Source organism: Python bivittatus, unplaced genomic scaffold, assembly GCF_059951505.1.
Source record: "Python bivittatus isolate LINGU-HERP-01145 unplaced genomic scaffold, Pbiv_v1 ctg000220_np1212, whole genome shotgun sequence".
Lineage (NCBI taxonomy): Eukaryota > Metazoa > Chordata > Lepidosauria > Squamata > Pythonidae > Python > Python bivittatus.
In genome coordinates, this window is record NW_028277048.1 from 32,790,814 (window position 1) to 32,815,586 (window position 24,773).

A 24,773-nucleotide genomic window follows, 5' to 3' on the forward strand; every position below is an offset into this window, starting at 1 on the left:
TTAGATCTTCAGACTGTAATTATACCTCAACTTTTGTAACAATTGCAAAAGACTGTGCATGTCTCCCTATAAAATTTGTTTACCCAGCAGTATCAGGACTCTTTTTTTCTTTTTTCCATCTTTGGTTGTTAAGAATATAAACAAATGTAGGGAGTTAATATTTATCTTTGCTTGGTACTTATTTTAGCAAATAGAGCACTGAATTTAGATTCGTTTTTATTTTTTGCAAACCAGCAGTCATGTTTCCTATCCTGTTTGGCTTATGCATAGTTGGAATAATCCATGTTGCTCTTGCAGGTCAAGGTAAGCATTTTGTTTTAACAGGATAAAAAATATTATCACTTCTTAGAAACTGATCGGTATATTGTGGCATGAGATTTTGTACACCCCCCCCTTTTTTTTTCTTAGGGTGTCTACACATGTTAATTTGCATGTATGCATTTATGGTCTTTTTGTGAAATCAAATTGTTGAACAAACTTGGAGTCATATTCACACATTCTGCTGAATGTACACAGAACAAAAGCAGTCCGTAAGAACTTGCTTCCCTCTGCATGCCTACTGAATGTTTTCAAAACATGTGAAGTGGGATTTTAAACTTTGTACATTACTCCCGCAAATCTGCATCCAGAGATGATATCTCACTAAATGACACTGAAATGCTGCTAGAAGAATTCTCTGCTGATCATCTGACTGAAGGCTAAACTAAGTAGTATGTCAATGCAGCTCCTTTTTTTACACTGTTTTCTAAGTAGCTCAGGTGTCAGGGGGTGATCCAGATAGCGACTGTGGCACAGAGCGTTTCACTTTTCCCACTGATGACATCCCCAGATAGTCTCCTTCCCATGTTAGTAAGGCATGAGCCAACCAGAGTGAGGCAAATTTTATCTCCATCCTATATTGCATGATTCCTCTTTTCTTCAATACATTATATACATATTTTGAAAATAAGCAGATGTTTGTGTGACTTTTTCACACATCTAGTTTGAGCTTTAGTTTATACTTGTTTTAGCAATAAAAGATTAAATATAATCTTTAAATTGTTTAACAGGTTAAATAAAAGATTAAATTTAATCTGTTTTAATTTTTTATTATCTGTTTTAGTTGCTTTTTTAAAAAGTCATCTCCCTTGAATTCTCACCAGAGTAGAAAGGCAAGATACCAACTGAAGATGTAAAAACATACAATATACCCAAACATATGCCTTATGATCAATGATAATAATATTTCCGTTGTATATCTCAAACACAGAAATATTCTGGTTGGCAGCTTTCCTGATATTAATAAGCAAGGTGCTTGAAATTTTCCAGTGAATTTTCAGCTAGGGATTTTGTGGATTAAACAGGAAACATTTATATAACACAAATGTGCAGGACCAGGATCTCTTCCACCATACTCTCCCAAGGGGAGGAGAACCAGGATAAAGGAGTAGAGCCAAACGAAGAATAAAAATAAAGTTTGCAAAACCAACTTTAAGAAAATGGAAACTATACTAAAATTAAACATAATGCTTTCAAAACATTCGTTTGGAAAAAAATCAAATTACACCAAATTTTGACAGGACATCACATCTCCAAATCTGATAGCAAATTATACTACCAAATTCATGGGTAACTTTTAAAATGGAGTTGGCAAGACAGGAACGATTGGCAAGACAAATTCTCCAGCTTGAGAGAACAGTTGTCAGTGCATCCTAGCTGCCTCCCATCTCCTTGAAGAGAATGGCAACATATCTGTTGATTGGGACAGTCAGGACTAAAAAGAGGCTAGAATTTAAAGCCTGTGGAATAGATCTATATATGCTACATACTACAGCGGACACACCTTCTGTTATATGTGACTTCATTCTTGTTTGCAATACAGATTTTCAAGTCAATATTAGAAAGCAAATGAAGGATGGTAGATCTTGATCCTGCTCCTCCAAGCTCTGATTTATAGTTGTTATCTAAATAATTTATCTTGCATTCATACATTCTTTGGTCTCATCTGTGAAAACAGAGACAATATACTTGTTGACTATTTATATTATTGCTCCAGTACCATGCATGACTAATGTTTCATGTACCAACAAAGCTTTTCATACATGACTTGTTAGTGCTTGGTGTCTTCTAGTTTGCCCTAGACCACCTGAAGTACCACTGGCTACCATCAACATAAATAAGGAAGAATACAGTCCTGGAGAAGAAATTATATATAGCTGTGACCTAGGTTATATTCCCCAGTCAGACTCAATGAGTTATACGTGTCCTTTATCTGGTATATGGCCTAACATTACATTCAAATGTATACGTAAATATGTCCTTTCTGTAGTTTACCTTTTTGCTTTTTTACACAAATCAATATTCTTGCTTTTGTTTTAATGAAACTTATTTTCTGTTTTCAGTTTGGTATCTTATTTTATATGAGATGTCTCTAACTTTTGAAACCTATTACTTGAATCTTCCAAATTTCCATAGCTGTCCCCTGCTATTTTCTCCTCAGCAAAATCATGACAACATGATCATATTCTTGAAGTAAAAGCCTATATACTGTACCAAAGCTTTAAGGGACGTTTTGCCAGAGATCAGTCCTAGGAGAGCCAGTTTGGTATAGTGGTTAAAGGCACCAAGCTAGAAACCAGGAGACCATGAGTTCTAGTTCTGCCTTAGGCATGAAGCCAGCGGGTGACCTTGAGTCAATCCCTCTCTCTTAGTCCTAGGAAGAAGGAAGTGGCAAACCATTTCCAAAAGTCTTGCCAAGAAAACTGCAGGGACTAGTCCAGGTAGTCATTAGGAGTCAGTGATGACTCGAAGGCACATGTATGCACAGTGCTTCAAGGACTGGACCCTGGGACTGCAGTCTATACCTCATTGCTAAGTAAACCCTAAATGGCCCTTTCCTTTCCAGAGGTTGGCAAGTGCTCACAAGGAAGACTTGAATTAGCTCTAGACTTGCATGAACAGGCAGATTCACTAAGGTTGATGTTGTTTGCTGCTGCATCCTCTCTTATAATTAAAAGCATTTTATAGGCCAAGGGCAGGTTGTCAGAATTACTGATATTCATGTTATTAATGAGCCTGAACCTTCAAAGAAAAGAGGGACGATACTCCATCCAAAAACTGATTTCCTATTTCCAGCTTAACTCCTATACTAACCAAAAATGTTTCTTCTCTGCCAGAATGTACACTTTCCTAGCCATTGTCCAATGAATTACTAGTTCCGGGCACAATTTTCATGTCAACAGCTTCCAGGAATGAGGTAGGAAAAAGACAACCTCCCAGAAACCCAAAGCACCTCCTTCAGAAACACAAAAAATGTGAAGGATAAGTCAGTGACACACCCCTTCCGGTTCCACCCCTGGAGCTTGATATATTGAGTGAAAAATCTGAGGGAATTTACATGCACTTGTCTGAATGTACATAGCTTCATCTCACCAATCAAAACCTAAACATTTGCTGATTATATAGAGAACCAATATACCTTCAGTTGTAGTTTCCCCCCTTCAGACTTCTAGCCAGTATTCAAAGACTAGTCAGAGAATTGGTATTGGGTTGCACAGATAGGGTCAAGGCCAAGAAGTATAACCCTGGTTCTTTCCTCCATTTTTTTCATTTAAATTATAAAGACTAATTTTCAGAGAGGGCTATAGAGCTGTGTATTACTTCAGATCTCAGGCTGGCCTCTTCTGGAATGATTTTGTCAAGGCACTGAAAAAGAAACAGCTCCCAGGACTAACTTGTAGAAGCATCCTTTCAGAAAAGTCAAGAACCAATATCAGATAATACTTTCTAGTGTCATAGAGCAATCCTATGCAGAAGGCTGATGGTGTTAAAAGTTGCTAACCAACCGGTTAAATCAATAGAGATGCAGTGGCCCTGACCAGTTCTGAGGAAAGTTTACAAAAGGAATGATAACTGTTTTGCTTTTGTAACCTGGCCCAACAATAGATTGTAATCTAAAAAATAACCAACATTATCCAGGAAAGACTGGAAATGCAGTGTAATGACTTGCTGGGATGTTGTGCGGAAAAAATGAATATTAGAAACCAGCTGGATATTATGTAGTGCAGTAACCATTCAACAGGGAATGTTTTAAGCAATAACCTTACAGCCAGGTCCCTCAGGTTCAGTGGAAAGATGTTTGTTGCATGAGGCACAGAACCAGGTCAGCAAGTGGTGATTCTGACTCATCCAACTCAAGGTACATAGTAATTTAGTTCCCATAGCATGTTTGGCTGGGTCAAGGGGGCAGGTTAGTCTGTTGTGGGGACATCAAAAAGGATTGAATAAAATCAAGTATAAACTAATTCCACTCAGTCTGCTGTGTTGATGAAAAAGCAAAATCCAGTCAGTTAATCCATTTGGTTTACCTAGTCCTCCAACAAAACAATCTGAAGAGAAAGAATGGCTGGCAGGGGAGTGGTGGAGGTGGTGGTGTCCATTTCAATACTCCTAAGGCCTGGCAATACAGAACATGCCTCTGTGGTAGCAGCCCCAAATACACCTAGCCAATGCAGAAAGTGTCAGTGATATAGTAGAGTCTTACCAATAGTATCCTGGAAAAAGGGCTCAGTGTTATTAGAAACTCCCTGGAGAAGTTGGCTGTGGATTCTGTATTTCCAAAATGGTAATTTTTTTACTTATTTAATGTGATTGCATGCTGTCAAAGCCACCACGATGGAGATCTGAGTGAGTTACTGCCTGATTAGGTTGAGTATGTTGTTGGACCAGGGCCACTATTTAAAGTAAGTCACTTTATTTTGGCATCTGTGGAAGAAAAGTCTACAAAACATCTCTCCCCTTTTGGACAGCACAAATAATTACAAGAAAAAAAATCTAATTAAATGCTTATTGCACTTTCATAAGGTGTAAAATGTACAGCCTAAAGTGACTGATTCACTCCTTGTAATGGGAGGATTGGTGTTGCCCCTCCTTCACTAGCCCAGGCCACCCCTGGTGCTTATGTCAAGTAAAAAGGGTAGGCATTGAAAATGGCAATAGGTCTTCTGTTGAAGAGATCTGTCCACACCCACACAATCATGTTAGTAGGACAATCAGTCACCATGGGTACATTAAATTAAACCACAATAGCTTTGGTATCTAAATTGGAACCCATGGCCTTTATCTGCAATGGCCCCCTCAATGGTCCTTATCACTGGCCTCTATTACCCTTCTTTTGAAAAAAAAAATAGTTCCCAATAATTACTTTTAATAATGCATAACAGATGGAAACATCAATAAAAGCTTTTCTTGCACTGGTGAGAAAAGCTGTAATTATTGGTTTCTTTTTGTCACATAGTTGTTAAAAAGATTCTCCAATCATGTTTAAAAGGGCAAATAATGGAGAATCCCTAATAACATACATTAGGCAAAAGTGGATGAAGGGAAGCTGTTTTGAACGGTGTGGTTCCTTTGAAGCTTACACAATATTAGACCTGGTTTATATTCAAGGGTTCTTTTTCTTAGGGCCAAATGTGTACAAAGAACTTTTTGTACCAAGAATTTAAACTACTCCTGTGACAGCTGCTTCCCAGCACTGACTTTCTCCAGAAATAACTAGCATGGGAAGAAGCCTTGATTACTTGATCTCCGCATATATCTCATCCTTTCTGGCTTGTTGTGACTGGAAGACTGTTCGTGAATGTAAGCAGGTGAATTTTGCCATTAAGCTTATGGGTTCGTTGTCTGAGTTCATTGGGTGGAAAATGGTCTATTGTGATTGATTGATCCATCCATCCATCCATCCATCCATCCATCCATCCATCCATCCATCCATCCATCCATTGGAATGAATTGGCTTAATTTGGTGATTGCTTCATTTGTATATCTATTTGTCCCCCTTATTTTAAATATTAATATATATTTATATTTTAAAACAGCAAAGAAATGCCCCTATCCTGGACCTTTGAACAATGGACAGATATGCATCACTGACCTCAACTACCTGAGTGTTATAACATTTTCATGTAATCACGAGTAAGTTTGTGCTGTCGCCTATTGAAATAGACCTTTATTTCTCACCAGTTAAATTTGTAACATGTGCTTCATGTTATCCATATCAAGTAAAAGTATAATATTTTCTATTCTTGTTCTCCTTGTTGATTTTTAAACTAGTATGAATATCTTGCTTTAAAAAAATATTCAGCCCTCAGCCCCTTAGGGGTTTTACTGGGAATATTACATTATTGTTTCAGGAAGCAAGTATTGTAAGAACTACTAAATTGTAATTACAACAGTTATCAATGCACAAACTTCAAAAACCACTGCTTGGCAATAGTTGTTGTATTTGATCCAGAGGCTGCTGTTATTTGGCCATCTGTGAATGTAGGAGTATACAAATGTCTAACGGAAGACCAAATGTTTCACAAGTTGCAAGTAACTCAAGATCTTGGGCCAGTTAGAGATCTCATTCTGTATATTTTATGCATCCATTGGCAAAACAGTTTCAAAGGTCAGTTGTATCATGCTTCAAGCACTATTAAAATTTGTAAAGAAGAAACATAAAACCAAAATCTCACTTTGGTCCTGATCCTGCAACACACTAACCAATCCAAAGTTCCTTATTGGTGATTCTAGCAACAGACAACCACATGCATTAGATATACAGTTAATGGAGCCTTGCCTACTTTCTCCAGAAAGTGCCGGGAATCTCATGAGCCCTTGCACCATGTCAAGGCAAGGCTACAGGACATCACTAGGCCCCTCCCTATTGGCCAGGCAGGCCACAGCAGGTGGGGCTCAGTTGCTGCAGTCTGCCAATAGTTGAGAGGTACGCTCTCTGCTGCCACTTCTATAATGGGAGGCTCCCCCCCCCTTTTTTTTGTCCAAACGTTTTTTTTTCTCTCCACTTCTTTTTCTGAAAAACTAGGTAGGTAAGCAAAACCAATTAACTTGGGTTTTGCTGTTCCCAACCATAACTATGTGGGTGGAGTTCGTTGGACTTTGTACGAGTCTGAATCATTTGGGGGCTAAATTTAGCCCTCCATAAATAAGCTGAGTCAATTGACACCTTTGTTGTAGTTTCTTCAGCACAGTAACCTCCTCACTGACTCAGTGAAAGATATTTGGGAACATGGCCAATATGTTCCAGATGTTCAAAAGAGAATCCCAACAAATTGGCAGGGTTCATATCGTGTCTTAAGCCATGATTTCTTTTACATTCACTTTGTTGTGGCTGGGTTGACATGTCACTATATAGTAATCCACAAATCATGTTTCAGAAACCACAGTGGCTGAATTCATATAAGACAGGAAGCCAAATCAAACAAAATGTATTACTGCTGAATGCAATGAATGATTCCAGTCATTATTGTTATTGCTGTTGATCCCCTGCATTACTATTAGAGGATGTTTATCAAGCATGATGTAACCATTTTCACAACTGTTCTCATGTGAGTATTTTATACTCAGGTTTGTTCTTCTTGGACCAACAAGCAACTGATGCCAGCTAGATGGGCGTTGGCGTTCAAGGCTACCTGAATGCCAAGGTAATTATGAGAAGATATTAATATTCATATAAAGAGATGCACAGACTGTCTCACTACTTGGAGTAGTGGACTTATCTAGGTATTTAAGTTTTTTCAATGTCCAAATGTTTAGATGGGAAGACAATTGAAATAGGAAACTTCTTTTTAAATGATCTGAACCAGAAACATTCCTGAGGGAGAGCCATAATATTGAAAAGTGTTGGGAATAAGCCAAAACCAGAAGCTACATTTATGGCTTGGCTAGGGCTACTATACCTGGCCTGCAAAAATTGAAATGACCATGAGATGGCAACAAAGAATGGGCATTTCCTACATATCAGCTGCCATCTAATGGCTGTCCAACTTTTTTGCAGCTCAGATATGGTAGCCTTAGCTTAGCATGATGTTTAAATCAGCTTTGTGCATTTTTCAGTTTTTTTCCAGGTTTATTCCTGAACAGTTACCTATGTATTTTTTTTCTAAATAATTTTATTAAGAATTATAAATGAAAAGAATAAAAGCCAATACAGGCTACAAAAAATATAAACAGAAAAATACAAAAGAAAAGAAAAAAGTGTGAAAAAGAAAAAAAAATAGGAGAAGGAAAAGAAAAAAGAAAGAAGTAACTTCCCTCTTCATCCCAGCAAGTAAAGACAACCTTAATAGCTTATCTCTATCTCTAAATACAACATAATCTCTCTTCACCCCATCTCATCTATTGAATTAAACAAACAATATCCACATACTTTGTCAGTTGTTCTTTATCAGCAAAAGTCCAGTTAAGGGTAACCAGATGTAACTATTTTTATTCTTTAGCCCTGGTGAAATAAGCCAACATTGTATTCCTTCCCTGAGTTTTAAAAATATCTTTTAACCCCTTCAAAAAGAATCCCAGAGTTAGTTTTCTGTTCATCTGTGTTTCAAGCCACAAAATCTTTCAGAACTTCAGCAGATTTCTTTTGTATATCCAGTAAGTAAAGTCTGTCCTTTTGTTTGTCTCTTCTAACAAAGTCCTTCAGAACCTTAACAGAGCCCTTTTGTATATCCAGTAAAAAAAATATATCCAAGTCAGTTTCCTGGCTCAATATTTCTATATCTCCTTTTTTGGAATAAGTTATCCATTGGTTCCATTTGTGTGCCCATGTCTTTCTCCATATCTTTCTCATCACTTGTTACATCTAAGTCACCCTTCAAAGCAATTTCAAAATCAGCTGTTGCAACTTGTTCTTCTTTTGTAATTTCATTACAACATGCTCTGTCAATCTTGTTAAGAAATTCATCTATTTTGTCAAGAAGCTTGGTAGACAAATATTCCCAAGTTTGTATTATAGATTTCTGTTCCATTTTCTTTATCCTCTAGCTCCCTAGTGTCCAACCCTCAAAGTCCCCTTATCATGAAAAAACTCAAAACAATTGCTAATTTTCCCAAGGGAAAATTTATTCTAGTTAATTCAAAGCTCCTTGTGGACATTTAAAATTATAATTCCAAGCCCATCTGAGCCCTTAATCCATTGTTAAACTTCCATATTCTGAGCACCCTTTTGCTATTTAATCCAAAAAGTAATATTTTTCAAAAGGTTATAAAAATCACATTTGAAAATTCTTTCGCTAAGGAGAAGGCAACTCACCTAGTCAATACAATATAACTTGTCATTCCGAAGGGTCTTAATCCTTTTAAAGCAGCAGGAAAAATAAATAAATCCAAAGTGATTAAGAAGTGAAGCTCAGTCGAGCTTAATGTCCTTTTAAAAAGCTGTGTTAACGACAGTGAGCAAAGATGGTTCCTCCCTTGACTCCCAGCCGCTCAACCCATAGGCAAACCGTGAAATGACTATTCCTGCGGTTGACTCATGAGGAGCAGCTATGTGGAGTCATGTGGGTTATCTCAAAGATCTCTCCTTAATCCAGAGAGCATTTCGGTGGCCGGAATCCTCCGCTGTAATGTCATCCTGCCGCAAAAAGGGATGTTTAGCTCACCATGGCTCTCAACCGGAAGTCCAATAGCTACCTATGTAAATGTTATTTACATAATCAATGAGAAACATTTCATGGATTTCAGTACCCTAAATATGACTTAGGGGATGAATACAAATATGAAATGGGGGATTGTAATAGAGTTTAAAGATACTTTACAGATTTGGTTTACATATTCTTTGCTCAAGAAACTCTTTAAAAAAGTACATTGTGTGCTACTTGGTATTTTCTTAATAACTGATCACAATTCCACTGACTACAAATTCACTTGAATCCCCAGTTTGGGGATGCAGATAATTGCAGAAATCAGTTATGAGCATTTTACAAATTTAATGAACACGCTTAGATGCAACTATGTAATGAATTCCATAGGGCAAAAGTGTATGCATGATGTTTAGCATTTGGGAGGGCATCATGTTAAATATATTTGCTTTATTCTTCTAGCTGTGACTTATTCTCCACCAATTTCTGCATCTGGAATTCTCTCTTACCGTAAAATTAAGCCTGGAAATACATTATTTTTCCAAGATATGATCAGATTTGAATGTCTGTTTCCTTTTACACTGTTGGGAAATAAAACAGCTATCTGTCAGGCTAATGGGAGATGGAGTGCATTACCTACTGTAAATGCAAACGTGAGTCCTATGAATATAGTATTGGGGGCTGGGAATTCTGGAATTGAATTGGCAACGTATCTTGAGAGTATTACACTGGAGAAGGCTGGCTTAAAGTAAGACTGGGCAAGTTGCCTCTGATTTGTCGCCTAACCATTTCCTAGTAGGAGTTCTTTGCCCCCAGGTGGTCAGGGCTCTATCAACTTTGGAATCAGAATACAAAGGACTTTTTCACACTGCAGTCTTTAGCTGCTCGCCTCCAGTACATAAAGCAGATAGAAAAGAAGCCCACATAAAAAATGCTTCTCCAGATTTCAACTCCTTCCTCCATTTTGGTCGAAGTGATGGACAGCTGCTCTGTCTGGACTCCCTGCTTCTTTTTCCCTCCCACTCATGCTCAGGAAGCAAGTGCCAGTCACCTTCCCTTCACTGGGCAAGTCTTTTGAAGACTGGTGAAAAAAGGGCAAGAGTTTTGCACTTCTTGTGGCTTGGGTTAGAAGTCAGTAGTCAGTCATTATATATCCCATCATGCTTCTATATGATTCTTGACCAATGAATTATTTATGTATGCTGTTTATGTTCCCTCTTCCTTTAGCACCATGTAAAATACCAGTTAAAAGAGCAACCATGTTATACAATGGACAGAAAATAAAAGTGCAAGACCTTCTTAAGCCTAGAATACTGACATGCTGAGACCATCTGGTTTTTCTGTGAAAGAAAGAAAGAGAAGTGCAGTGATGAAGCACCTACTCAGTGCAAACATGGCCATATTTCAGTCCCTAACTGCTTTGAAGGTAGGAACATGTTTTTCTCATTTGATTATCATGGGAACAGATGATATAACTTTTTCTACATTGATTTGGTTGGCACTGTGGGAAACATACAATTACTTATCCCAATCCATAATTCCAGTAATCCAAATTTATTTTTAATATTTAAAAAAATGTGTCTGCAACTGAATGTAAGCTTACTGACTCATAAAGATGATAACTAAGCTAATTTACAAATAAAGATGGGTGCAAATTGAACTGCAAGTGCCATTAATTTATCATGAGAGAAGAATGTTCCTGTATTGCATTGAATTTCACTATTTATTAGAAAAGCTGATCTCATTAATTTCAGTAGCTTGAGAAACACATAGAGAAATGTCAGCTTCGTTTTCTATAGTTATATGTGATAGGTAGGCTGAACCTCCCTGTTAACTATTTTACTTCCAGTTAAGTAAAATTAAGCTGTGTTTCTCAGAGTGCAAAGCAAAACAATATAACTCCAAACCCCTCTAAGAGAAAAAGCCAAAAAAGGAGGGTGATAGAAAGATAGAGGATATATATATTGGTGCCTTCAAGTCAGTGTTGACTCCTGGTAACTGCCTGGACAAGTCCCTGCAGTTTTCTTGGCAAGATTTCCAAAGTGGTTTGCCATCGCCTGCTTCTTCCTGGGGCTGAGAGAGAGTGACTGGCCCAAGGTCACCAACTGGCTTTCATGCCTAAGGTGGGACTAGAACTCCCAGTCTCCAGGATTCCAGCCTGGTGCCTTCACCACTACACCAAACTGGCTCTCATACGGCTCATCTACCTTCCATTATTTTATTCTGCCTCAGATGCATATTTTTCTTCTTCTCCTTCCAAAACATTGTGCTACTGTTCCAGTCTTGCTCTCCTTAATGAAGTATCTGTGTTAAGAACATTGGTAGTGTCAGAAAACGACAGACACGGGTTCGGTTATCCAGTAGACAGAAGTTTTTATTGGGCACGTTTGCAAAGGTGGGTCCCTCCCGCAGCAATGGAGGAACCCCGAAGCAAGGTCTGACAGGTTTTTATACCCCCTATCTGTCCTCCCCCTCCTACGAGGGCTTGGCTCACAATCTCACCTTTTTTACCGCCCCGGAGCGCCGCTAATTAACCGCAAAACCGCAGACATTCCACTTTCCGAATCCAATCAGCGCAATACACATTCCAATCCCCACTTGACCCGACAGCCGCCCCCTGCCGTTTCTCTTCACTCTGGTGCGAACGTGCCTCTTGCCTGCAGTCTTTCCTCCCTCCTGCCGTCCTTCTCCACTCTGATGCGAGTGGGCCTTCTGCCCATCCTCCCTCCTGCCGTCCCCCCAAGGCTGCCCCATGGTGCACAGCGCTCTCCCTTGGCAAACATGGTTCGTTTGAGGCCCTCACTTCTCCCTGCCTTCTCACAATCCCCTTTTTCTTTTCACGCCTCTGTTGGGCCTCAAACCTGGCTAACAGGATTGCTCCCTCGTCCCGAACCCGGGGCTTCACACACTGGGACAGGTAATTCCCACAAGCAGGGAGGCATTGCATTAAGCAACATACTAGGACCAGTAAGGCAATGAAGCCAATGGCTAGTACAGAAAGTTGTTTTAACCAAGCAAAGTTAGGTAACCAACTAGTGAGCCACGACCAATTCCATCCCTCTGGATCCTCGGATATGCGAGAGGCTAAGGTCTTCAACTTGGCTAGTTTTGCTTCAATATAATTCTCATTGTTGGTTAGGTTAAAGCAACAAAGACCTTGAAAAGATTCACAGCCTTGTCCTGCCCTTAATAGGAGATAGTCTATAGCTATCCGATTTTGAATGACCGCCCTCCTGATCTCAGTGACTTCTTCAGTGAGAGCTGCAATGAGAGAGGATGTAAGGTTGACACTTTTAGCCAGGAGGCAGGCCACCTTCCTTAGGTCCAGATAAGTTCTTCCGCTTAGTGCAGGAACCCCTACTAAGGAGAGGGCCAGAGCCATGGCTTCTGTTTTGGACAAGAGTGTCACATCACTCTCACAATCAGATGGCAGCTCCCTTTTTCTTTTTTCTTTTGATGGGTGCGCTTGCATTGGAGGCAGGGCATATAGAGAGGTCAGGCGCCCTATGGCACAAGGGCCCCCTGAACTATAGGCTGGAACATAGGTGTAAGCTTCATGTCCACATAACAAAAAGAAACCTTTAGGTAGGTATAGAGGGGTTGAGGCGTAAGGGATATTATAGACCCCTCCACAAGTGAAAGCAGGACCTTTTGAGGGCAATGGGGGGTACGGTTCTGGGTATTGTTGAAATATACACATTGAGTTGCATTGGTTGTCCCCAAGAGATTTAGAGCCATTTGCCTTTGATTAGTCCAGGGTCTTGGTATGGGAGAAGACCCAAAATGATAGAACATCCCCCCCCCCACGGGGATCATCCCCAGTGATCAAAGCTGTCTGTGCCAATTCTACGCCTTTATGTTGGTCATCTCCTCCCCTGCCTTAGTTCAGTTCCTTTTAAGTTTTACTTTGAGTCCGTCTCCCGGTTGGGCAGTCCATGGTCGGGGGTCGGGAGCTCACTTAACCCGATGGTAGTGGGTCCAACCCCCCTGTCGGGTCCGAACCGCTGATTCAGTTGTCAGGAGAACTTGGTATGGTCCCTCCCAAGACGGCTTCAGCTTCTCATCCTTCCACGTCTTTATCAGGACCCAATCCTCTGGCTTGTGGGGGTGTTGGTCTTTCAGCAAGGGGGCCGTTGAGCGAGGAGTCCCTGTTTTCTTAGAGACAAGAGAGATTGTGACAGTACCAAGAGATACTTTCTTAGGAAGGCATCCTTTAGCTCGGGGATAGGCTCTCCCATTGGAGCCAGGAAAGGTTTTCCCATCATCAACTCGAACGGGGAGACCCCCACATCCTTGCGAGGGGCTGTCCGCATTCGAAGCAGGGCAACCGGAAGTGTCTTTGTCCAAGGTAGCCCTGTTTCCAATCCCAGTTTGGTGAGATGTTGCTTCAACACCCCGTTGGCCCTTCCCACTTTCCCACTGGAGTCAGGATGCCAAGGGGTGTGGAGTTCCCATCGAACCCCCAGGCTCCAGTACCACAGCTTTACAGTGTCTACCAAAGCCTGCACCCCCCGTGAGACCCTTCGTGCAGTTTCTCCACCATCCCCCTCATGTCAGCACGGCTCACTACTGGGGTCCCCTCAATTGTAACCCAATGACCTGCTTCCTCACTGCAACCTTCCCTTTCCAGCAGCTGTGAGTAAACCCCGTTCCAGCCAAATTTTCCTGAAAGTGTGCACTACTCCCCAGGCGTATCGCGAGTCTGTGTAGACGGTGAGGGACACTCCCTTTCCCAACTCTAGTGCCCGTTTCAAAGCATGCACTTCACACAGCTGAGCCGACCAGTCCGCTGGTAGTGCCCCCTTCTCTATTGTCTCTCCCTCCGCCGTCACTATCGCATATCCTGACTTCCTTTGTCCCTGCTCTACTCGGCTAGACCCATCCACAAACCAGACCTCACCCTCCTCCAGCGGGACCTCCTGCAGGTCCTCCCGGGTCTTTGTTTGCAGCTGCAACAGGGTGGAGCACTCGTGCTCCGCCGGCTCCCATTCTTTCCGCTCCCCCGCAAGAAACTCCGCTGGGTTCAAATTCCTGTCTGTTCCTACCACCACATCAGGACTTATCCGGAGAACTGTCTCATATTTCAACATCCTCCCTTCTGTCATCCAAGCAGCCGCCTGCTGACTAAGCACACTTAAGATCTGATGGGGTGAATGGACAATCACGGGGCTCCCAAAAGTGAGTTTTTTCCCTTCTGTCACTAGCACAGCAGCGGCAGCCACTGCCTGCACACAAGTCGGCCATCCCCTCACCACTGGTTCTAGGGCTTTGCTCAGGAAGGCCACTGGTTGATATTTCCCAGCCCGTCTCTGAGTCAGCACTCCAATGGCAGTTCCCCCATGGGCTGTAACATATAGGTGAAAGGGGGGGCCAAGTTCGGTAGAGCCAGAGCCGGGGCCGTCACCAGGCTCCTTCGTAATTCTCCCCACTTCTCTGTGTCCCCGTCTGTCCATTCTACCCTGTCAGATGATCCTTTCAACTTCTCATACAGAAACTGAGCCTTGCTCATGTACTCATCTATCCATAGCCGGCAATATCCTACTAGACCCAGAAACCGCCGCACCTCCGTTTTAGTATGAGGGGCTTCAACTGCATTATCCCCTGTATCCGAGAAGGATCAATCAACTTCTCGCCCTTCCGGAGTACATGTTCTAAATACTTGACCTCCCTTTCCACAAATTGGACCTTCCCTTTTGACACCTTCAATCCTTCCTCAGCCAACCAGTTCAATAAAGCCACTGAGTCTTCTCTCACCTTTACTTCCTTCTCTCCAGACACCAACAAATCATCCACATACTGCAGCACCCGAGAACCCCCAGGGGCCCGGAACCCCTGGAGTTTCTCTTCCAATGCCTGTCCAAACAAGAGGGGGCTCTCGGTGTACCTCTGGGGCAGCACCGTCCATCTCAGTTGTTGCTTCCTCCCAGTCTCCGGATCTTCCCACTCAAAAGCGAACAGATCCCTACTTTCTTCTGCCAGAGGGCATGACCAAAAAGCATCCTTCAAGTCTATCACCGTGAACCACCGATCCCCGGGAGGGATCTTCCCCATCAAAGTGTAGGGGTCAGGCACTACCGGGGTCCGGGCCAAGACCAAATCGTTGACCCTCCTCAGATCCTGCACCAGCCTGTAACTATTGTCCTTCTTCTTCACAGCTAAGATAGGGGAGTTGAAGGGGGACATAGCTGGTTCCAACAGCCCTTGCCGCCTCAGCCCATCTATGATGGGCTTCAGCCCACGCCTCCCATCCCGGGACAGCGGGTATTGGGCTTGCCGCAAACCAGTCACCCCCGGTTTCAAGGGGATGCTAATTGGGGCAATGCGGAACCGACCCGCCCCCCCTTCTCCTGCCCATACCTCAGGGTTCACAACCTCCACGTCCGCCTCCCGCAACAAACACATCCTTTCTGCCTGTTCCACATTCCACAACTCCACTCCTAGACTACCCATCAGATCCCTTCCCAGCAAGTTCACCCCTGCCTGTGGGATCAGTAACACATCTGCAGTTACCTCCTTCCCATTCCACTCCAGTCTCACTCCCTCCAGTACGTCTGCCTTGACCGGAGAACCTCCCACCCCCATCACCGATACCGACGCACCCCGGGATTTCGCAATCCCTGGGATCGGTTGGCACAACGATGTTCGAGAGGCTCCGGTATCCACGAGGAACTGCCGTTCCTCGCCGGTGGGACCCACCGTGATGTTTACCAAGGGTTCCCCGTGGGTCCCGGTTGGGGAACCATGACCCCCTAGTTGTACAGGGGGAAACTCCTCTCACCCGTGGGGCGATCCACCTGGCAGTCCCGAGCAAAGTGTCCTACTCGCCCGCAGCGGAAACAACCTTGCCTATCCCCAGTCCACCTCTCCCTTCTGGGGTCGACGCCACCTCTCCGGGGCCAAGGTCCCCGGACCAGATGGGGAGAAGGTCGCGCCTCCCTCAGTCCCTCCCCCTTCGTCTCATTCTTGGCCGCCGCCTGAACGGCTGCCATCATCATTTGAGTTTTCTGCCTGGTCTTCGCCTCCTCCCTCCCCACATAGGTCTGTTGAGCAATCCTTAGGAGTTCCCCTATCCCCTGTTCAGTCCAACCCTCCCGTTTTTGTATCTTCTTCTGAATGTCTGGCCATGCTTTGGTGACGAACTGCATTTTTAACAAGGTCTCAAAGGCTGGGGTGTCCGGAGTCACGCCCGAGAATTTGGTCAGGCCAACTCGGATCCTCTCACAAAAATCTCTGGGCGATTCATCCTTCCCCTGGGTTACCTCAAAAGCCTTGGTCAAATTCTTCCCCTGGGGCACTGCTGTTCGGATGCCCTCCAAAATCATCTCTTTCATGTCTCTCATGTTCTGCCGGTGTGCGGCATTATTGGGATCCCAATTTGGGTCTGCCAGAGGGAATTTAGTATCTGCGGCCGGGGCATTTGGGACATTTGCATTCCTTCGCTCCCAAGACCCGAGCGCAGCTCGCCGAATCTGGCCCCTCTCTTCTGGCGTATAGAGGTGGGCTAAAATGTAATTCAGTTCCCCCAGGAGTATTCCACCGGGCCGAGAAAAAGTTCCAATTGTTCGGCGGCGGTATGGGCATTCTCTTGCATACGAGGGAGGGTCTTTTTTAATTCCCTCAACTCACTGGGTTTGATGGGAACTGTTACGTAACTGGTGACGGTCACCCCCTGTGCGTTCGTTCCGTTCGGGACTTCCCGGACGGGGAAGGCACTGGCCGACCTTAGAATAAAGGGCAAGTTCTGAATGTCTTGGTTCAGCTGGTCCAGCTCTTTCCGCAGCCCGGGATAGGGTGGGGGCGCCGGAGGGGGAGCGGTAGGAAGAGGAGGAGGAGGAGGAGGTGGCGGCCCCCATTGAGGTCCAGTCAGCCAGAGGTCCTCCTCATCTTCCTGTTCTTTTTGGACAAAAATTTTGGCTAACTTGGGTCGAGGCCCCTCCCAATGAACATGGAACCAGACTTCCACATAGGGTTCCTGTGTTAACATTTTATGTTCCACAATGTAGTTTTTTTTTTTTTTTTAGTTGGGTCACCCAGTAATTACTGGGGATTCCAAGAGTATCCCAATGGTAGGGGAATTCGGGGTCCACTAGTGGATATTTTGGCCATTCTTTAGTGCACAAAGTTATCATGGTCGGTTTTTCCAGACCCCTGGTGAATGGACACAACCAGGGTGTCTCCCATTGTTGCAACAATTGTCCTAATGGAGAATCCGTGGGGATTCCCCCTACTGCGTTTTTCCCACTGGCCCCTGGCCTTACACTCTTACTCTGCGCCTTACCCATCCTTCCTGACTACGTTTCCCACCTTACAGAAGGTCCCGGACTCTTCTGTCCCCTTGCGGCGTCCAACGCCTCGTAACCACGCTAATCTCCCCGAGATTATGGGTAGGCTGTACTCACCAGACCTCCCGGAGGTCCCCTCGTCGGCCGACTTCCTCTTTACTTCTGTCTGACTGGCGATTGGAGTCCCGTCCTGGACCCGACTCCGGGGAAAACGGGAGACACCTCAACGGGGTGTTACGGCCGATTACTCACCGGTTCCCCACAGTCCGGTCCACGTCGAGGACTCCTGCCTGGCTCGCCAATTTTGTCAGAAAACGACAGACACGGGTTCGGTTATCCAGTAGACAGAAGTTTTTATTGGGCACATTTGCAAAGGTGGGTCCCTCCCGCAGCAATGGAGGAACCCCGAAGCAAGGTCTGACAGGTTTTTATACCCCCTATCTGTCCTCCCCCTCCTACGAGGGCTTGGCTCACAATCTCACCTTTTTTACCGCCCCGGAGCGCCGCTAATTAACCGCAAAACCGCACACATTCCACTTTCCGAATCCAATCAGCGCAATACACATTCCAATCCCCACTTGACCCGACAGCCGCCCCCTGCCGTTTCTCTTCACTCTGGTGCGAACGTGCCTCTTGCCTGCAGTCTTTCCTCCCTCCTGCCGTCCTTCTCCACTCTGATGCGAGTGTGCCTTCTGCCCATCCTCCCTCCTGCCGTCCCCCCAAGGCTGCCCCATGGTGCACAGCGCTCTCCCTTGGCAAACATGGTTCGTTTGAGGCCCTCACTTCTCCCTGCCTTCTCACAATAGGAACACAGAGAAGGACTACACTTCTTAAAATTGTGTGAATGAGTCCTTGGGTGTTCCTAATCCAGAGCCAATCTGGAAACATCCAGAGCTTCCAGGAATGGTGTGGAGCAGAAATGCCTAAATTGAGGATTAAATTAAAGATTTGGGCCTAAACATCTATGAAGGCACTGAGTATATAAGAAACATCTCCTTGAGCTTTGGCTAATTAAGCTGTGGATGTGGGAGCTTCTCTTCCCTTCCACAGTAGTTGTGATGCTACAGGAACATTGTTTCCCAATACCTGATACACTTGCTTCTTATAACACCAATATTGTAAAAGTAAACCCCAAGTTTTCTTGGCACATGTATTGGGAGAAAAAGGGTATGAGAGATGAATGTCGCTGTAATTGTACCCTGTTTCTAGATTGATTTCATAAATACAGGATGGCTTTTTTCTCCCACAAATCAGATATTGAGGAAGCAACCATATATACAGAGGAAAGCCTAAGATTACATATGAACAGCAGATGACAGAGGATTATTTAATTCCATGACATTAAATGTAACTTTGTCATTAAAAGAAGGCAGACTCTACTTTCAGTGTAACTTAATTTTGGGGGGGGGGGGGAATCAAATGTTGATCATTTAATGACTGTTAATATTCCAAATGTAAAGGTCTATATAAGAACTAAATGTGACAGTGTGTTTACTAAATAAGGATCTTATCTACATAAATATGTAATTTATTTTAAACAGAAGGTAGCTGGTTTTTGTCCTTGTTGAGAACAGATCCAGCAGAGATGACTCCATGTAGGAACATGAACTAAAGATATCATCTCCCTGTCCTCCATGATGTACTGAAAAAGAAGAGCTTGTAAACAGAGAATTCAGCTTCCTTCAAGATCACAGCTATTTGAAATGCAAACCTTTAAGGTGATTCTAACTATAACTATCTCATATTTGCATTTCAGTTGCATCATCTCCTGATCTTTTTGCCCCTCATATTTCTTTTCCAAATACTTGTACCCAGCATGTGTATAGTCAATGCAATTTTACCAAATATAAGGCAAACAACAATAGTGCACTGTTGTTTATTTTGATGTGGTTCTTATTATTTTAATATTTTGCTGTGCAAATTAGACTGGTAAAATTACTAGACTGTATTGTATTACAATGCATAACACATCCTGACAATTTTCTAGCATTGATTTAATAAAACATTTCTAGACCTCAGCTACGAAAGGTTTCAAGATACTTTGTAAAAGATCCATTTCAAAGCAGTAACACTTAAACATTTGTTGATTGCCAACATTGTTAACCTCTGTGCATCTGATGGGACTATGTTACAAAGCCCAGGGCACCTACCAAGGCCGTTCTTCAGTTCATCAACAGGCAAACCAGTGGCTAGCAACAACAGGTGCTTTCTTGTACTGACCTTAGCAAGCCGTTAGGATCATAGCAAAGTAGTGCTCTTTTAAATATATGTGTATTTATTTATAATTTAGATGTATAAGGCTGCCCAGCTCTGATCTGTATGAGGCATACAGATTACAAACAGATACAATACCTAAAAAATGGTAAAATAAACATAATAGTGAACAAAATGGGGAAAACAAATATATCCTAACCAAAACAGGTACTGCACACCAAAAGAAGGAAAAACCAGCTTTCCAGATATTGTCCAAACCTCTGGAGGAATGCTATTCAAAAGGGCAGGTGCTGTGACAGAGAAGGCCTGCTTCCTAGGTCCCATCAGATGATTTTGGTCATTAGAAGAGACATCCAGCATGCCTGCTGGGTCGGATCTTATGGGCTGGGCAGAAATGATGGGAGGGAGGCAATCCTTCAGATAGTCAGGCCTTGAAGAGATTTATCTGTGATTACCAACATCTTGAATTGCAACCAGAATCTCACTGGTAACCAGAGCAGCTCACATAGCAGAGGTATTACAAAGGTGATTGATGGTATCAAAAGCCACTGAGAGACCAAGGAGAATCAGCTTGGTTGCACCACTCTCATTCTGGTTTTGCCAGAGGTCATCAACAAGTACATTCAATGCTGTCTCCATATCAACAATCTTACCCAAAAAGGGAAGGTTGGAGAAAACTGTCCAGAACCATTTAGTCTAGTGATGGCTTCTTGAGGAAAGGGTACACCACCATCTCCTTCAAGGGAGGTGGAACCACCCCCGTTCTCAAGGATGAATTTACAGCCACCTGGATTCAACCATACATTACCTCCTGGGAGGCCTTAACAACCAGGAGGGATATGGATCTAATAATGGCCAGACTAACAACTGAAGGATCCTTCCTCAGAAGCCTTCCTACCAAACAGGACAAGACCATGCCTTGGCCAGCTTCACAGGATCTACTAGTTGGAGTCCTTTCTCAGCAGGGAAGGAGTCACTTTAACCAGAGCTGCCTGCCAGTTATCTGTGGATGTGATAAGAGCAAAATAATAACTGCTTTTTGGCACTCTTATTAACATGATGTAATCTGTAATATGGACACTTACACATGCTTGGTTGGGTTTGTTCTTCTTTCTTCAACAGCACCCTAGGCATCTCTTCTGTCATTTCATCTCCCAAAATAATCCAGATTTAAGTCATTTAAGCTTTTGTAGGCAGTAACAAGCACTTTGTATTTTCTCCAGGATCAAATTGGCAGCTTCTTATAAGTTTAAGATTAGAACTGTTAAACAGAAAATTAGTTTCTAGATGACTGGTTTGTTATAAAAAAGATTCAGATGTGCTGTTTGTCTGGACAAATATAGCTGTGCCTTGTATTTAATTCACCAATCAATACAGATCTGGTAGTGAGAATACCAACTGGGCATCCCACTGGATTCCTTAAGTTTCCCTTTTTATCAACCAGGTAGCCAAGAACCCTCCAGAGGTTTCCTTTCACTCCACCAAATCATGCTTTTCATCTCTTTGTCTTGGCTGTCCTAGGTGTAATGCTAAATTTATTCCTGTGCACTATAAATTCTAAACCCCATAGCAGTCTTTATGCCCCAGCAGAACTGTCTTTTCTTTTGGCCAGAAGTCCAACATGTTTGTATCTGTGTTTCCTTTGTGTGTTTAAAATTAAAATTTAAAGATACTTTGTTGTTATCTTTTTCTAATTTTTTTCTGCTTTAGTGCTTAGACCCTATTTTGGGGGACAGCCTGATTTCTTGAACCACCTCATTAGCTCCATTCCCATGAATTTCTGACCCATCTACTAGAATTGAGTGGCCTAGGCCACCTGAAGTCTGCCATGCCCCCTACCTTCCTATCACATCAGTGGGGTTGAGGTCTAAGCTAGTCTGGATCCTACCAAATCAACCACACAGCTCCAGCCTTTTAACAACCTTTTAAGCAACCATGCAAGGTATCAATGAACACTCTTAACCCATTTAGAGTCCAGCAACCCCCTGAAGGGGCCCCTGCAGGAGACTGGCTTGTTGCATGTAGGAAAGTAGAAGGGGGTCTATATCCCTCAGGCAACGGCCACATGGATTACTATCAAGCCAAGAGCAATGGGAGGGGATCTGCTTAGAGAGGGGAAAGCAAGGTATGTATGCTTAATACCAAGGCCCAGACACCCAACTTGGTTTGCCATCTGAGGGTGGGAGGTCCAGGTTTGCAGAGGTGAAGGACAATCATTCTAACTGTCCCCCATCCCAGGGAGGCTGGTTCCAGAGGCTTCATGCTTCTTGAACATGCTGTGATTATCTGGTATTTCTAGAAGATGACAAAGATGGATTCTCCTAAGGCTAAGGCTGGTGTAGGCATCCTCCGAATGTACAGCCGTTGGGATACAACACAAAGCCTACGCTACTGTATCACATGGGAGTCTGGCATGGCCCTCAAATAGCCTTGGGGATGTAGCAGTGTACATAATCAAGCAATTTCTAAAGAGAGATGCACACATATATCTCACTTTATCTATAGATATGGAATACACAAAAAGTAACTTTATTCTTTCTTCTTCACATTACAAATGCCAGCAGTAGTGCACTTCAGATACCTGGGCCCTCCAAAGATCTTATGTCAAGAAGTTATATGAAAAGTTTACCTGATTTTCTCCCCACTCTCTAAATTATACCCTCTGATTTTGCCCTACATTTAAGACCAAGGACAACACTGCTGTTTACAGCAATAAGCAGCACTCCTATAGGAAAAGCTGGCATTCTTATGTACAAGAACAGGTTAGAAGGTATGTAAAATGAGGTACCCTCCAACTCCTTTCCACGATCTCTTGGCTCAGCCTATTCTGACAGCTCTGAAGAATTAAAATTATATTTCAAAGGCTCCCAGTCTGCCTGATCTTTCCAGGCAGAGGCATGACTAAAAGAGTTCAAATATGAGTTAAACCCCTTCCCCTTTGCACTGTTGACTGTTGAATCTGGGCAAGACAATAGATATTGGACAATTCCTTTTGATACTTAATCAATACGCTGATACCAACAGTCTCTGGTAATATCCTTGTTCTTGCCAGCAGAAAAGTCCGTAACCAGTTGTATCACTGAACCGCACTATGTATCTTCAAGGATGCATCCCAGATAATTTACAGTAACTACTGCTATTTTTCTGCTACGATCATTGTTTTCATTTATGAAATCTTTTAAAAATCTCAGTTGGCCAGTGCAACACAGGAGTCTATAGCTGATTTCTCCCTGCTCTTAAAAATCTTGTCCTTACTCCACCAAGAATTATTAATCCATCATATTCTAGTTGCTGATATGTTTGGTGGAAGACACTTCTTGCTTCTTCAGTGCATTTTATTCCATTGTGGTACCATTGGCAATGCCGAAGATGGTAGGAATAAATGGGATAGCTATGGCTCCCCAGTTATTATTACAGATGTGTATGCCTCAATATGAGGAAACTGCTAGGAAGCTCTCACATGTTTGAGATTTAAAAAAAAAAAAAAAAAGGCTACAGCTGAAATGAGAGGCTCCATTCCAGCCTGGCAAAAGTGCAGGATACATTTTTTCCATTATTAAAACTCAGGCAAGAGATTCCCATAACATATACATGAGGTTCTGGAAACATTTCCCTCACCTCCCCTATCAGGACTTCCATTCTTCTGGGTAACACTTATGAAATTGCAGAGATTGCATGAAGGGCAAGTTCACCAAGTCGACCTAGGATGGTATGAATTTTCCTAGGTAAGCAAACAGCAAAGTATATGAGTAACACCCACCCACAAAGAGAGAGAGAGAGGTACATAATTCTTCCTTCTTTTCCTAATGCTGAAAGTGAAAGAAATAGACCAATAATTTGTAATTCCTGGGAAGTCATTTCTCAAAAACTCATGTCAGTTCTCAGAAACATACACCCTGACAACAGATCCGTCCATTATGCAAAGTGGCTTCAAGGCTATTGTGCCATGTGTGTCAGAGGAAAAGGTGCCAGAATGTAATCCTTGGATTTCATTCACATAAGACTTACATTAGATACATAGAGGTTAATGAAACTCTTTTGCAATTGCTTTATTCTTTCTTTTCTTTTCCTTTTCTCTCCCCCACGCCACCTCCCAATTATTTAGTAGAGATTTTTACCTGGGATGCATGTTTGCACCTGCTTTCAGTTCTAGTATTATTAAGAGATGCCTGACTGTAATTCCAGTAGTCAAAGACTATCATGTCCTGCTGTTGCCAAATCTAAACACTTCAAAAAGCTCTTGGTTTAGGATAATCACTAACAAGGTCCTGTTTATCCTTCCTTACTGTTCTCAAGAATGTCCTTATTTATTTCTTTCCACTCAGCTGCAGAAGGGGAAAAAACACTGGACAATTTATTAATAATTTCCCAAAACTTTGAAATCTCCTTATTAGCTAAATTCTGGGTCAGTAGGTGGGAATGGCCTTCAACCACCCAGCTAAGAGGGGAGAATACAACAACCAACAACTTTCCTCTTGTTTTTTGTCTTCCTTTTCTATCTCACGAAGCTAAATTAGATTCTAACTTTTACCTTTTTTTTTCTTTTTCAATCCAACATTCCTTGTTTCTCCCTTTCTCCCCAATAGTATAGCCTTCTCTCTACCTTCTTGTCCATCCCCAAGCAGAGGGCGTGCAAAAGGTGCTCCCCATTTTCATGTGTGTGTGCATCTATGCACACACACTCTACATCTTGTGAACTTCCTGCCTTCTTTGTTGTGGTAGGGAGCCTCAGGGCTAAAACTTTTCCACCTCTTTGAACTCACTTTGTTGTTCTCTCATTAAACTGAACATGCTAATTTCCCCATAGATTGTTAACTGCTTAAGATCTGTATTAACCTGCAAACTGTTAATTGTGGCTATGGATGCTAAGGGATGCCAA

The 24,773-nt window shown here is 42.8% G+C and overlaps 1 protein-coding gene across 1 annotated transcript; it reads left to right on the forward strand.

Annotated features, from left to right (window-relative positions):
* The first annotated feature begins 239 nt into the window (after positions 1-239).
* APOH (apolipoprotein H) lies at positions 240-19,292 on the forward strand. The gene is given in 8 exon segments (XM_088138499.1): positions 240-303; positions 2,111-2,287; positions 5,856-5,952; positions 7,387-7,463; positions 9,861-10,118; positions 10,626-10,714; positions 10,716-10,824; positions 19,222-19,292. Coding segments are annotated over 8 exon segments (942 nt in total).
* The last annotated feature ends 5,481 nt before the right edge of the window (positions 19,293-24,773 follow it).